This window comes from Aquarana catesbeiana, linkage group LG01, assembly GCF_042186555.1.
Source record: "Aquarana catesbeiana isolate 2022-GZ linkage group LG01, ASM4218655v1, whole genome shotgun sequence".
Classification (NCBI taxonomy): domain Eukaryota; kingdom Metazoa; phylum Chordata; class Amphibia; order Anura; family Ranidae; genus Aquarana; species Aquarana catesbeiana.
This window is the reverse complement of record NC_133324.1, coordinates 649,831,446-649,848,222: the sequence shown is the minus strand read 5'-3', so window position 1 is coordinate 649,848,222 and position 16,777 is coordinate 649,831,446. Positions and strand designations below refer to the sequence as shown.

General features: G+C 38.7%; 1 protein-coding gene across 1 annotated transcript in view; it reads left to right on the top strand.

Moving 5' to 3' along the window:
- The window catches only part of TSPAN5 (tetraspanin 5), a 198,890-nt gene that overhangs the window by 152,468 nt on the left and 29,645 nt on the right, over window positions 1-16,777 (top strand). The window contains exon 5 of the mRNA XM_073601239.1: window positions 5,711-5,881. Coding sequence (XP_073457340.1) covers window positions 5,711-5,881 — 171 coding nt within the window. The remainder of the gene's footprint in view (window positions 1-5,710; window positions 5,882-16,777) is intronic.

The window sequence follows — 16,777 nt, the reverse complement described above, 5'->3', positions numbered from 1 at the left end:
TAAAAAGGCAAAAAGTAAATGAGTACTGTACAGAGCAGCAAACAATCTGCGCATGCTCTGAATCATACAACAAGAATTGGTACAAAAATGAGGGGGGGGGGGGGGGGAGAAAGCCATCAGGAGAAGATCTTGGTAAATGGGTTAGGTCTTCAATAAGGCCACAGATGAACATATGGACATCAACATAAATAAACAAAGAAAATAAGCTTTGGGTTATGAACAGAGTATATTACAAAAACATTGTTAACACTGGGAGATAGCGGTTAGGACTATTGCCCTGTAAGTCAGAGTAAGGACCAATAAGGCAGAGAGAATACTGAAGTCTTTTAAGCCATTTTGAATCGTTCCATTGTTGGTTTTTATCTATTTGCTTGCTAAATGTTATATTAAATATTTATTTCTCATGTAACATCATGTGCAAACAGCAATGGGCATATACACACTGGTAAATGACAGCTCATTTCCTCCCTCCTTCTCCTCCGTGCCCATTAGCTAGCTAAACACAATGGGGGTGGGATATTACATCTTGATTGATAGAGGCTTTACCTCCCTCTTATTCTAAGACACAGGCTGTTTTCCAAAGGCTGTTTTTTTTATTTTGAACATGTGACCAGCAGCAGAGGACTAGAAGCTCCTCCTGCTTATGTTTCTCTGCAGACAGGCTGGGAAAGGGCTGGGTCATGTGACACCTGTGTATTGATTAGGAAAAAGGTACTTAGATGCTTTCTTTTTTTTTATATTAAAATATTTTTAGTGCCATCATCCACATACAGAAATCGAAGGGACAAAGTAAATTAATAGATATTTTTGCCCGAAATACATTGTTTACAAATGAAATATGATAGGTTTCAGGAGACATCTTTGACTCCATGGAACCTCTGTGTACCTATTATGTAAAGTAGGCCTTTATTGGCAGCCAAGGCAGAGAGTAGTAGTAGTGATGTAGTATATTTCATTCTTAGAAAAGTACTTGGACAAGGATCTTGTACAGTATGTACAGTTCATTATAAATGAGTTACAGGGATTCAGAATATGATCTTGTGCAAAATAAATAAATACAGACGAGTGGCAGCCTTAGGGCAGATATGGCGACATTTACTTTGATCCTCTAGGAAGACTCCCAGCCGCCTGTCTGCAGCTGTAGCAATCACACCATCAGTAGAAAAGCGATACGGTAGAAGGAGGAAGCTATGCATTGGCTGGTGCTCCAGAGAAATTCATCTCTTTGCATTGTGTTACATTACAGCTTTGTGTGGCAGCAGCAGTTAGCAGCTGCAGCAATCAATACTAGGACACATGTAAATCCACTGTAGTAATATGACATTCTGTGCATTGCATTGCTGAGTTGAATAAAAGAAAATACAGGAAAATTTGTGTTTAGAAAAAAGCAGTATTGTCCACTGTTCACTATAAATGGTTTGGGTAAAAATTCCTAAAGCAGCTGACATGATTGCACTTATAGACTTTTAATATGTATGAGGTCAAATAGACAATGCATTTTATCCCTGTGCTTCATCAATAGAAAATAACATTTTTACTTATACTGCTTCCACGATATTAGATTTGTATATTTAGACAGTGGCCATACAGTGAAGAATACAAAAAAAAAAAATTTAAAGCAGAACTCCGGGATTTTCAAAAAATCCCCCATTAATACACCCCCCCAGTGATTGCATCATATCCTCTTCTCTCTCTAAACTGTAATCGGACTACATTTCCCATGAATCCTTGGGATGGGAGTGAATGTGGGAGGGTACACTAGGCTTGTACATGTAAATGTGAACTCGCCCCCTTCAACATAAATCACACCCCTCATTCTGCAGCCAGCAAGCCATACATAACACACGGTATGATAGGTTACAGCCTTATAAATGCAAATCATTTTACTATAAATGCATATTAATAGGGAGCCACAAGTTATTAACTTCAACTGGGTTGGTCTTGATCAATTCAAGGCCAACCAAAGAGATGTCTCAGATGTAACTTTGCAGGCTCCTGTAGGAAAAAATTATACTTTTTTTTTTTTTTCTCTACAAAAAATATGTGCATTTTTTTCTTTTCATGAAAGTCAATGTGTCCTTTAAATGTATTTTCAAATGCAAGCAGTGTAAGTACCTGAATTCAACCTGGTATTAGCTATTTACAGTCCATATACAACAAAGATGGAGCGTGAGAGGAAGAAGGAGCCAATTTGTGCTGACAATGAACATGATGATAGGAAGAGAAAGCATGATGATAGAGAGATAAGCTCATTACTATGCTGCTTCTTATTTCCCTGTCCAGTCACACTCTGAGGCAGGTCCAGAATAATCTGGGCTCAGGGGAAGCGGGTTGAATAGTGCTGGCCATCAGACAAACCCAAACCCTAGCAGTAGGAAAAAAAAGTATTGCAAGGAATGTTGCAGCAACAGCTGGTTATATTTTTATCTTTTAATGGCCTTTTCATTTTTATTTTCATTTGTTATTTTAAGGTGGAGTAAATCTGTGGGATTGTAGTTGTAAGTTTGGAAATTAAAAGAAGGGCGGTGTCAAAAAAACAAAAAAGCACACAATAGCAAGGCCCAGTATGCTTGTTTTTTTTTGTTTTTTTAAACATCATTCGGGCGATAGGTGTCATAGCCAAAGTATATATGAGGGTAAAGGGGATATCCCTGTCTTGTTTCGTGTCCTATCTGGAAAGGGGTGGGTTTAAAGCCAAAGTAATGGAGATTGCCAGAAGATAAAAATATAAAGCTGACACCCACTTACGAAAGTTTGTTTTCATAGCCCCATCTCTTCAGGAAACAGAAAAAGCTTTTTGTATATCTAATGAAAGAATCGCAAAAGGAAGATTTCATGTTTCTTTAGCACCATGTATTAGTACAGCTAGTTTAGGGACTAGGGGGTTGACCGATATCGTTTTTGCAGACTGATAGCCGATATCAGGTGCTGATATTCTATACATCACTGTCACTTGCCACTGTCACCTGCCACCCAGATGCAGCCTGTCACTTGCCACTGTCACCTGCCACCCAGATGCAGCCTGTCACTTGCCACTGTCACCTGCCACCCAGATGCAGCCTGTCACTTGCCACTGTCACCTGCCATCCAGATGCAGCGTGTCTCTTGCCACTGTCGTCTGCCACCTAGATGCAGCTCGTCTCTTGCCACTGTCACCTGCCATCCAGATGCAGTGCGTCGCTTGCCACTGTCGCCTGCCACCTAGATGCAGCGTGTCACTTGCCACTGTCACCTGCCACCTAGATGCAGCGTGTCACTTGCCACTGTCACCTGCCACCCAGACGCAGCCTGTCACTTGCCACTGTCACCTGCCACCCAGATGCAGCCTGTCACTTGGGGACAGGGGGAGGAGGTCTGACAAATATCGGTAAGTTTCTGACCGATACCAATTATTTGAAAATGTGAATATCAGCCCCCAATAATTGGCCGCTACGATAATTAGGGACATTGTCACATGATTGTCTAGTGGGTATGAAATCAACCTTAACCTGATCTTTATGAATAAGGCAGCCTACACCCCAGTTGGATGTGGGCATCATACAGATTGTAGCACTTATGCCCTGTACACACGATCTGACTTTCCAACAACAAAACCGTGGATTTTTGTTCGAAGGATGTTGGCTCGAACTTGTTTTGTATACACACGGTCACACAAATGTAGGCCAACAATTACGAACGTGGGAACGTGGTGATGTACAAGACGTTCGACGAGCCGATAAAAAGGAAGTTCAATAGCCAGTGCGGCTCCTTCTGCTTGATTCCGAGCATGCGTTAACTTTTGTGCCTCAGGCTTGTGTACACACGATTGGAAATTCCGACAACAAAGTTTTGTTGTTGGAATATTTGAGAACCTGCTATCAAACATTTGTTGGCGGAAAGTCCAACAGCAAATGTTCGATGGATCATACACACGGTTGGACTTTCAGCCAACAAACTCACATCCAACATTTGTTGACGGAAAATCTGATCGTGTGTACAGGGTATTAGACTATCAGGGGTAAGTGAGCCATCCTTCGGGTTTATAGCCACAAGCATGGGAAATATGAGATCTGAATATACTGTATTTGTAATAAATAGACATAAAAATCCATCAGGTCTCAGTTTTTTTTAGATTTGAGTTGTTTTTTAGCACTTTTGATTTCAAAAGTTGTTAAAGGTTGTTTCAAAGTGTCAGTGTTGGTTTGTGGGATGTCAGGAAGCTGAAGATGAGATTCATACAGTGTCTGTATGAAATTCAGAATGGGAGTTATAAAAGTTATATGTGCTTTCTGAATTCCAGTAGGATCTTTTTAGGGTTAGACGTAGAGGTAGCTTTCTATGTGTAGTTTGATGGATTTTAATGTTGGGCCTAGATTCTTAAGTTTGGACATGGGCAATGGTATATTTGTTTTCTTTAAGATAGAACGTATGTTTAGTTCTGCCTTATTGGTACTCTTCTTTAGTTGGGCGCATATTGAAGCAGTATTAACCCCCAAAACAAAAATGTAATCTATTGGAGCTTACCAGCCTCTAAATGTGATGGCTGCATTAGTTTGGGGGTTTTTTAGGCTTTTTTTTCTTTATTTTTACCTGGTTTCATGGTCAGTAACACACCTTCCTAAGGAGAAAAATAATTACTAGGAAAAGAAAACAAATGTAACTACCACAACTAAGAATAGATACACTGCAATGTACCTATTCAGAGCTGTGTACAATGTACAGTGCAATGTGTGTTTTGGGTTGCTTTAGGTATAAATTTGGCTTTACCTAGGTTTTGGTAATTCATTGCTGAGGGGTAATTTTTATGAACATGGTATTTGTTATATATCCATTGTTTTAAGTTTAGTTTTTTATGCCCCTTGTGCTAAACACCCTCAAATTATGGTTTTAGTGAGTCATTCAGAGATTAGTAATATTCCATATTTTTGTGTATTAATGGGTAGAAGGTGGGGGGGGGGGGGGGGGGCACAGCGTTATGATTAGTCAAGGGTATCAGAATAATTTCCAAATCAGTGACCGGGGGAAGAGAAGCACTTGTGAAATGGATAGTCAGTATGCAAGAAGTGATATGGTGAGAGTAAAAAGTGTAGTCCTGATGATTTAGATTGATTTCCCTCCAGCAATCTACAAGAGTATAGTGTTCCAGCAGTCTGCAGAAAGTCCTAGAGTCTTTAAAGTCATCTAAATGTTTTGTGTGTGGTCAGGTTGGAATCTCCACAGATTAATGTATATCTAAAACCAAAAGCAACAATGTAATTTATTGTAGTATACAGTCCTTTGAGTTTGTGGCTGCATTACTTTTCTTGTTTTAGGCGTTTTTCCTTTATTTTCACCAGGTTATCTGGCTAGTAACCAGCTTCTTGTCTTAAGGTGGTCTATGAAGGAGCAATATAGCCACCCCTGGACAGCAACATTGTCAACCTAAGACTAACAAATTAAAGTCTAAGTACAGTTAACACTGGGATAAAACTTTAACTTAAAAAAAAAAGAATGGATGATCATTATAAGCACCCCAGTCAGTGTTAAAGGGAGATATTTGTTAAATGTACTAGATTGGCATGATCAAACTACATTTAAATCTAAAATGACCAAGTTTATTAATTGATATCATATCAAAGGAAAAAAATCTGTAACCATTGCCAGCCAGTACTAGGTTGTTAGATAATATACTGTCAAATGTTTGTGCTGTTATTCATTGGGTCTGTACATATAATTCTTGCTTTATTTGCAGTTTTCTGTATTCTTGGGAATTATTTTCTTCCTGGAGCTCACGGCGGGTGTCTTGGCATTTGTCTTTAAAGACTGGATAAAGGACCAGCTTTATATCTTTATCAACAGCAACATTAAAGCTTACAGAGATGATATTGACCTGCAAAACCTCATTGACTTCACACAGGAATATGTACGTATGATTTAAAGAAAACTTTAGTCCAAGCAAAATCTAACATCAGAATGTTTATATTCCAAAGGATTTTTAACTCTGCTCAGCCAGGCTTGTGATTTTGAAACCCTAGCCAGACAACACAAGCATGTCCTGGATGTGCCTGCACACTACAATGCAGTTCAACAATAGAGGACCTACCCTATGACTAGATAGGGCTAGTGTTAGAACAATAAAACATTAATGAAAACATCACTCTGCTCTCCCCTTCTGTAAGATTGCGCATGTTTACTATGTGAGCCAGTTTAACCCTGATTGGCTCATAATATTGTTCTTCCCGCTATCAGTTTAAGTGCACCTGACAGAACTTTACAAATTTAGATACTTTTGCTAGTTTTATGCGTAAATATCTTTAGCTATTTTAATCATTTATGACTCGATGCCAGTAATAGCCAACATTGCATCACTATGATTGACACAGGAAAGAAAGCTCCAAATTCTTAATGGAAAATCATTTTTTCTTACTATTAGATGCTTAAAAGGTGACCACATAACACATATGACCCCTGTTGTTTAGGTTTTTCTAAATGTATAGTTTTTCACAGAAAGTTCTTTTATAGTGCATAAATTGGTATTAAACCTAAAAACAAAAAGATCATCCCCTCCCTGCACTGTCCCCCTGGACAAGTCCGGATAAGACACAATGAGTGGAGTCAGGCTGCTCAGTTTGGTCTCTATTGCTGGAGAGAACATTTCCTGTTTGATCGGAGCTAGTAAGGTCGCATGGTATTGGCATCACACAGGTGAATGATTAAAGTGTTACTAAACCCACAACAGTAAAATCAGTCTGAATATGCAGTAAAGCATGCTTGTTATACCCCTTAGTGTGGAACCTAAGGGGTCATCCTCTGCATTGTGTAAAAAGGCTGTTCGATCCTGTCTTCTCTGATCCTCTCCTCCTTCCACTGACTCCAAACAATGAGCTGATATTCACAGAGCCTATGGAGTCAGGCTGCACATGCTCAGTTTGGTGTGTATTGCTAGAGAGTTTTTTTTTTATTGGGAGAGTCCATGTGATCAGCACAGGGCCAATCAGCATTGTCCAGACAGAGGGTCAGGAGTTTTGCATTCTCATAGGACAAGCGTGGGAGAAATGAAAACTCCTCCTACAAGCTTTCCACAGACACTCATACAAGTCACATGACTGCTATATACTGCTGATGAGAAAAGATATGTATCAGTTTATATTTAGTAAAATAATTCTATTTCCATGTTCTGTGTACTGTGGGAGACCAGATATAGTGCATGCAGGGTCCTGGGTTTAGTAACACTTTAAGGCCTCTTTTGTACGGGTAAAAACAGGCTGTTGAGCCATGGTTTGACAGCCCACCTAAAGCTACCATACAGAAGGGGGGCCTGTACTGTACACATGCCATGATGCCTTGCTGCAGTGTCAAATTTAACACAGCCTGTCAAACTCAGCCATTCTAGTCAATGGGGCCATGCTGCAACAGTGAGCCAAAGGCTTGAATCAGGGTTGCAGAGCATTAGACCATTAAATTTCCATTAAGCAAAAAAAAAAAAACCCATTCAGGAGGTAGTAGGATCGCCCCCTAACGCTTGACAGTGACATCTTGGCCCTGACTCCTCCCAATAGGCCACACCCCCTGGCAAATGTCATCATTTAAAAGTAAACTTGTCAGTGGGCATGGCCTGTTGGGAGGAGGAGGCAGGGCTGAGGCTGCTTTTTTTTTTTTTTTTTTATAACAGAAAAGTTTTTATTCATCTCCATTGGAGAAAAGTTTAATTACAAAAGAAAACAGAAAGTACAATTACAAATATAAATAAAAAAGATTAATAAAAGAGGAAGGAAAGTAACAATCTAATAAAAGATATTTTCCAATATTACACCAAAAAGTAAGACATTTCAGTTTACACCTTAATTATATGTTTTTTTTCTTTTTTCTGCAATTGCATATCGGTAATCATACAGTCTTCATAAAGAGAAAGGCACATTTTAGTGATAATTTCTGCAAGTATCCCTATTATTCATTAACCATGTTAGTGATAGAGGGGCCCAGAAGGCTCCTCCGGGGGGGGGCAGCATCAGCAGATATTTACCTAGTAGCCCATGCACCCCATATTTTCTCAAATTTTTTGGGGCATTTCCGGCTCATTTATGTGAGCTTGTAAAGTGGAAGGGTCTTGTCAATGAGTGTTTTCCACTGTCCCACCATCGTCGGTGGGGTCAGCCTGCTTCCATTTGATCAGAATGGCTTTTCTCGCATAGAATTGGGCATAGAAGATGAATAGCCACTTATGGGTGTTCATGGTAAGGGTGTCACAAATCCCCAGGAGAAGGACACGGGGATCAAGTGTAATTGCCAGGTTCCCAATTGAGTTGATAGATTGCACCACCTCCCTCCAGAACTGTTGGATAAGGGGGCACGACCACACCACATGAAGAAAAGTACCTGTTTCAGAGTCGCATTTTGGGCATCTATCAGAGTAAGAGGAATATATTTTAGCAAGCCTTTGGGGTGTATACTATGCCTGATGAAGGAATTTTAGCTGGATGTACCTGTCCCTGGCAGATATCATCAGAGGAATATATTGTTGAATGCCTTCCTCCCAGTCATCATCCGTCAGGGAGGGCACATCCAGCTTCCATTTATTGAGGCTGCTTTTTAAACTCTGCAATACGTTGTAACAAGTGAACTGCCTCTACACAGCGTACACTTGCACTTGTGCTTGGACCATAATAAACACCCGCTGGTGTGAACAGGCCCTTAGGCCTGGTTCAGACCTTTGCATTTTTTAGTGTACTTTCAGTTTTGAAGAAACACACTACAGTCCATTTAACATGGTTTCCTATGGATGTAGTTCACATCAGTGCATTTTAGGGAAAGTGCCAGGGATTTTTTTTCAGATTTTTGGTCCCATAGACTTCAATGGATCAAAAATGTGAATTGAAAAATGCAAATTGCACCTGGAATATTGCAAACTGCAACCTGCATAGGTGTGAATCCGGCCTAAATATTTATTCCAAAATGCTAATGTGAAAGCATTGTTTTTATAGTATGTTATAGCTTTTTATACAGCTGAATGACTGTTTTCGGACAGTTTGACACATAGATTAAAAAATAAAGATCAAGTAGTATATACATAATTAAAAGGTTATTTAATTTATTTACAGCTATGTGATTACATCATCTAAATGTATTAATCTGAGAAGAAATTGAATATTTATAGTGCAAAGCCAGTATCATAAACCTGTATCTCCATAATTACCTAACAACAATAGATTAAAACTTTAGTGAAGTACAGTATGCAAGTAACAAGCAGGCTTTCACTTTATATGCAGCGAACAATATCTAAAGCACCACTACAAAGTCCCAGAAAAGGCTGCAAATTACCTGAAAAATAAGTTTTATCAGGCGGTCACATGATAGAATGAATGCACTTTATTCCCATTGCTTTCTCAGTGGGTGGGGAGTGTGGTTACACCCGAAGGATCTGCCTAGTGTCAGAGGCTAATGCCTGGTACACACGATGAGATTATGGGACGAATGATCGTCCGTTTTTTTTTCTTTTTGCATGCTAATCTCATATTGAAAATGAAGAGGTCTCGAAAATTCTCGTACGACAGAATAAAAATTTGGAAGTGATGTATTGTATTGTATATGAACATGAAAATTTGAAAAAATGTTCATGTTTGTCCGATCTTATGAACTGTCATTATCGGCTCACGAAAGCTTTGCATTAATGATCCGATTATCGTATGATCGCTTTGATATATACTGTGTATATAGACAGTGCCTTGAAAAAGAATTCATACCCCTTGAAATATTGCACATTTTGGTATGTTACAACCAAAGATGCAAACGTATTTTATTGGGATTTTATGTGATAGACCAACACAAAGCGGCACAAAATTGTGAAGTGGAAGGAAAATGATAAATGGTTTTTAACATTTTTTACAAATATATATGTGAAAAGTGTGGTGTACATTTGTATTCAGCCCCCCTGAGTCAATACTTTGTAGAACCACCTTTCACTGCAATTACAGCTGCAAGTCTTTTTGGGGATGTCTCTACCAGCTTTGTACATCTAGAAAATGACATTTTTGCCCATTCTTCTTTGCAAAATAGCTCAAGCTCTGTCATGGTTTGGGAATACCTTAACCAGGAACATCTCCAAACAAAAGCTAGAACAGATGAAGCATATTCAACTAATGCTGGCCATACACTATACGAAAAATCGGCCAAAAAATCGTTCATATAGACACTTCGTTCGTTTTTCGGCAAGTTAATGGGCACAAATCGATAATCGTTTGTGACGTTTTTGTGGAAAAAAAACGAATGGGAAGTTTGGAAAATTTCTGCCGAACGTACGATAAATTGCAAGGTTAATGTGTTTCCCGTCCGAACTGTCTGCACTAGGTATATGTAAAAAAACGAACAAAAAATTATTTATTCATGTCTACTGAACAATTTATCGGTCATTACATGATGGCACGATCGTTTGCGGTCACGGTCAAACGTTCGTTTTTCGAAAATGGGTTTGGCCGATTTTCTGTATAGTGTATGGCCAGCATTAGTCTGCATCCTGTGCAAATACATTCCAATCAGTTGATTTAAAGCACTCTTGCAGGAGTGAATTTGACTCCTCACTCCAAACCTTCTACACTACCTTACTTAAAAGTTGCACTAATGTGATATTTCAGTTTTTTTTCTATTTATTCCTAATATAAAACAATTAGATAAAAATGTATGTATCCAAATGTCCTACCAAATTAGGCCCTATATGTCCTGAAAATGATGTATAATATGTTAGGGTAGACTATTAATACTAAAAGTTATAATGCGTGGAACCAAGACATTGTCAAAGTGGAAAAACACTTAGAGACTCACGTAGATAGGGAGAAATAAGGCCTGGGGAATCAGGTGGTTAAACAGACTTTTTGCTCTGTTTACACAGTTTAGTATGTATTAACAAACCTCATGTGATCATCATATCACAGCTGTCATGGTGATCACATGATAAAAAACCGTGCAGTTCATGATCGTTCATTGGTAATGGAGCTTCAGTGACAAGTGCGCACTGCTAGCTGTCAAATGTGGAACATAGATGGACATTTCTTCTGCACGACCTGTGCTGCCTGGGAATGTTAATCTACAGATTGCAGATGTCTAGCTTTTAAGTAAACAAAGTTACCTGTGTGGCACAGTGGTTCTTCTACTATTCCTTTTCAAAATAGAAGTCTGTGTGATACAAGTAACAGACACTTTAGTGTTTGGATGAGTTGGGCATGATCAAGTCCAGCTTATCAATGGCATCTTTCTGAGAACACCTATTACAGTACTCTACCACAGACACCTTTGTGCCTACTTGCTCATGGTGTCCATGACCTTCCATTGCATATGACTATGTTAGCAAGAGAATACAGCATACTTTTAAGTGGTTGTAAATCTCAGACATGAAAAATGAATAAAGCATATCCCTCTATAATGTGTAGTTTTCCTGACACCAAGAGCAAAATGGTGACAGGGGAGGGATCTCCAGCCAATTCACAGCCTCAGCTCTGTTCCTGTGTGCTGTGTGAAGGGGGGTGTGTCCCTTCCCTCCAATCAGTTCTCAGAGCTCTCCTCTCCTCCCATAACCTCAGCTCTCTGCCCCTTCTTTTCAGAGCTCAGAGATCCTGTGTAAATTCTGCATCTTGAATGTAGGGAAAAGACCGATGCAGATAAACGGGTACAATTCATGTAGGAGGATTTGTTTCATCTCTGAGTATCACCTGAGTTCAGTGACTTCACTGGGTATATGTAAGGGTTTACAACCACTTTAAGGAAGACCAAAATGAACCAGTCTACTGGAATACATTGCCTAAAGCTCAATACACACTATTAGATTTCCTGCAGATTTTTGTTTTCAGATTTACCAAAACCATATAATATGAGGTCACACCTTAAAGACCCGTACACACGGTCAGAAAATCTGAAGATAAATTTCGTCCAATAAACGATCTGGGAATTTTCTAATTGTTAGTATGCTGCTTTTGACAGCCGATTTCGAATTTTCGGCAGACAAAAACTGGATGTGCAGGCTTGAAAATTTTTGTCCGATGTGACCACAACGTGCGATTTTCTTTTTGTTAGTATGGTTTTTTGACAAAAAAAAAATCTGAAGAGCAAGACTAGGCATGCTCAGAAAGAAAAGATAACATACAAAACAATCCAACACATTACATCACTTCTGACGTTGAATTCTTTCGTCAGAAAATTTTCTGAGGGTGAGTACCCTCTTCACTTTCGATTTGAGACTAGCATCAATCAAAAAACTGCCGAAAATTTGTCCAATAATCTGACCGTGTGCACAAGGCTTAAGAATTTCAATTTGTATGCAATCAGGCAGGACCTTGCACTATATGGTTTTGGTAAATCTGAAGACAAAAATCTGCAGAAAATCTAACAATGTGTATGGGGCTTTAGCCTTGTCTTTATACAGCACAAGCACATAATCTGTGTGAAGGGGTCGAATTGTCAGTTCTGACTGTCTGCCCTAAGGTCCACTTGGTCCAGATAGTTAAAAAAAAAAAAAAAATATTATGCTTGATCAAATTAGTTAGAGGTTGCTTTAGGATTGCAGGAAAAGCTATCTGCAACAAAGGAAACAGATAAAGAAAACAATTTTGTCGAACTAAGTAGAAGAGCCAAGAGTTAACTCAGTTTTCATGTAGTTTCTTGCAGTCATCAATCATTTTCAGCCTAATCAGTTTAAACTGGAAACATTATCTGTCAGGAAATTGAACTTCCATCTGCTAGTTATGCTGTTTCTCATACATTTTTTACCACCGCCTTTAAATTCCTGCTAATGATAATGTTTATTGGGACCAATAACAGTGCACGACTTGTCACGTAAATGCTGCTTGTTCAGACTTTTACCCTCCTAAAATATTGCCAATGATTATCAATCTTAAAGTATAAATGCACTTATAAATGCACCACTACTATTCCTTTATATCGGCCTTTGGAATTTAGAAATGCAGCAATTTAGGAATCAGACAAAAGGTTTAGCGCTGGAAAACACTTTTTGATAGCTAAAAAGTGCATTTTTTTATACATCTATATAGATCAGACCAAAATGAGGGACAAATGAGGAGGGACAGTCCCTCAAAATCAGGGACAGTTGGGAGCTATGAGTTTGTGTGACCTCCCCACGTCTGCTATGGTTTCCTTGCACAGTCCAAAAGCATACTGGAGAGTTAACTGGCTTCCTTTGTACATGAGTGTAGTAGTGCTTTAGGTTGGGAACTGCTTTGGATCAAGGGGAGGTACAAATTGTTCTATGTACTCTGTAAAGCACTGCATAATGTTCCAGTACATGTAAATATGGGAAATAAATAATAGGTTTCAGTACCTGACAGCTGGTTATGCATCAATTGGTCTCTAGCATGTTCTTATTTCAGGTCTGCAGTCTGAAGCCATTCATTACCACTTACAGTATATAGGGAAAGAAGCAATGATTTCCACATATTCCATTGTGTAGGAAAGCTGTAAAGTGAGACCCTTAATGCAAGATTAACAAGAAGTGCCTACAAATTGTCCTTTTACATTTTGGGTTAAAAAAAAAATATATATAAGACCAGATGAATAAATATGATCATGTCCCTTCCAGATGTTCCACAGTTTGTTGAATAACTCTAATGCACTGTATTAGACTGTGCTGGCAAAGATAAAATTTGGTAATCAGGTCTGATCACATCTTATCAGACAGCAGTTGCAAATTGTTCGCTTGAAAGGGAACCTTTCTTCTTGCATGTTTTGCAATATTTGCTGAGTCAGGGAGAAAGATCACACACAACGTCAAATGCATGCAAGGACTGGAAGACCTCATACTGCCCTTCAATCTCAATCTACCATTGTCAAGGCAGTAAACAAGCTTGTAAATGATGACTGATTGAATTATTCAGCTTTAATGTCTAAAGCAACATGGAATGTATTTTCTCTATTTTTTTCCTGTGGTGTAAACAAAGATAAATTAATTTGTCAGCAGGCTAAATATTTAGGCCTTTGGAGGAGAAATTTGTTTTAAAACCTGTTTCTAGTGTGCAAAACCTAATGCCAAAAGCAACTGCCAGATTTGAATAATAAATCTTTTCTTGGGCAAGGTTTACACTTTGGGTTGGGAAAGGGTTCAGAAAAACATGCAGTTGAGCTTTGTTCTTACCCCCTCCCCCCCAACCCTTCCCCGTAAAGTGTCACTAAACCCACATCATAAAAAAAACTATCCATAAATTGTGTATTACACGCTGTTCATACTCACTATGAGATTTGTTTTCTGCATTCTGCAAAAAACCTGGTTGATCCTGCTGCTCTCTATCTCCACCTTCTGTTCATCTCCCCAATTCAGCTAGGGATTTTGCAGCTGTGGAGGCAGCTCTGCACATGCTCAGTTTTCAGTGAGTTTCTGTGCTGAGCATTTCTTCCCTATCACATCTGAGCAGCCCATGTGACTATAGAGTCACAGATGTGGGCATCTACACAGTGGTAAATGACAGCCCCCTCCCTCCCTCCTCCTCCATGCCTGCTAACCAGCTAAACACAAAAAGCATTAAAAAAATTAAGAGCATTATCATTTAGAGGAAATTACAGTGCTTTTCTCTGTCAATGCTTCCAGGAAGGACCAGATGGATTCTGAATGGTCAGCACCATTAAATTGACAGCACTGACCAAGAAGAATTTATCTGGTCCATCCTAGAAGTGCTGACAAAGAAGCCTCAGCTAACAGCTACTCCTGTAGCTGTTAGAGCAGCTACAGGAGTGCTAGCAACTTGGCCAGTCCGGAGGTAAGTACAGTGAGACCATGGGTGTTTGGTTATGGTACACCTTTACACTTTTACTGTAAAGGTGAACTAACCCTTTAAGGGGCTGTTCACACATGTAGCGTTAGACTGCTGTAGGCAGTGTTCCCTAGCACAGTCCCAATGCAAGAAGAAGACATAATGCCTCATGTCCTATGGTCTCAGTTCACCAATACACTGTGTTGGTGTGTACTGAAAAAAGGAGGACATGTTGCATTCTTGTGTAACGTGTCCCAACGTACTGTAAAGTATATGTTTTCTAAAAGTGGGGACCCTGCAGAATAAAATTAAGGTAGTTTCTATGTGGCATGATATTTGCACATTTATCAGATGCATATTTTCAGGAAAAAATACACTAAAATGAATTTTAGTGCAGAAGTGCTGCATGATTCTGGAAAAAATTAGAATAACGATTTTTTTGCTTAGAATAAAGATCCAGATTCTCGCGTAACATAATTTTTCACATTACACAGAAAAATTGGGCTAACTTTACCGTTTCGTTTTTTTTTTTAATTCATTGACGTGTATTTTTTCCCCAAAAATTGCATTTGAAAGACCACTGCGCAAATACGGTGTGACATAAAATATTGCAAGACTGCCATTTTATTCTCTAGAGTCTTTGCTAAAAAAATATATATAATGTTTGGGGGTCCTAAGTAATTTTGTAGCAGAAAATACTGATTTTAACTTGTAAGCAACAAGTGTCAGAAAAAGGTTTATTCTTTAAGTGGTTAAACTGACCTCATTTACAGACTGAAGTTCATCCCTTTGATCTAAAAGAACCAAATGATACAATGTTTCCTTATCTCAGCACTGAGCAATGTTAATAAACATTTGCTGGGTGGTTTCTTTTTTTTTTTTTGAAAGCTGTGAATGAGCAGAGAACAGCTCTGTGCTTGTTACATGAATGAATTGTGGAAATGCCGGATTAAGATCGTGAGGGGGGTTGAATCGAGATCGCGATTTTTTTAACAATGAATCGTGCAGCTCTAGTGCAAAAGAAACATAGTATTATAACCAATAGGTTGCATTGAGTAAATAGATACAAGATGTGTCACATCTTAAAATTGTGCAAGCCTGTGGAATCGCAAATAACTATGTTACCCAAAATTCTCCATAAACAACGCTTTAAAAGCCGTTACAGGTTATCAGTTTAGTGTTAACCATGAACTATAGCCCCAAAATTATTGCTCTCACTGACATTTGCAATGATAACATGCATAATATGCAATGTGTGGCGCAATTGAGGTTTACATACACATACTTGCCCTATGTTGCTATTTTTTATAGGGGTATTTGTGAGGGTGACAGCAATGCCTTAATTTATTTATTTTTTTATTTTTTGTAATTTTTTTTGCACTTTAAAGAAAAAAACTTTATTGCTACATTAGCCGTGGATGATAGCCGCAACCCCTGTCATTAGTCCTGAGTTATTCCTACATTTTCCCAGGAAAATCAAATTACATATATACAAAAGCCTGTGATATTGATAACACTTAACTGTGGCAAAACTAGACTAGAACTAGACGAGAGTGCGCTTCCCTACACACCAAAAGGCCACTTAACTAAAACGTAATCTTTATTGTAAATCATAAAAAGTATGTAAATGACCATAACAGGTATACCTATAGGATGTCATTGCTATTATATATAAAAATCTACGTTCTATCTCTATGTGGTAATATTAACATCTACCAAGTTTAAATGGTGAAAGCTTCTCTTCAATATATACATATAGACAATATGAGGTTATGATTTCCTCCTATATTCAATATAAAGGCTCCAGGCTGTATTAGAGGATATGTAAATTAAAGATCTACTCACCAACACCACCTGGTATCAAGAGATGGGGGTATATCTGTCTCTCCTCCCATCTATTGGCCACATATAAATATGAGATGAACAGAAAAAGAGAAGGTATGCTAGTAAATACTGTCTTACTGACGATATGGGCTATGCATCTTCTGCCCTATGAAATTATCTATCTCTCAGATATGTGATACGGGTACACTCATCCATGTGGACACAAATAACCACTGATGTACGAGCCCCAT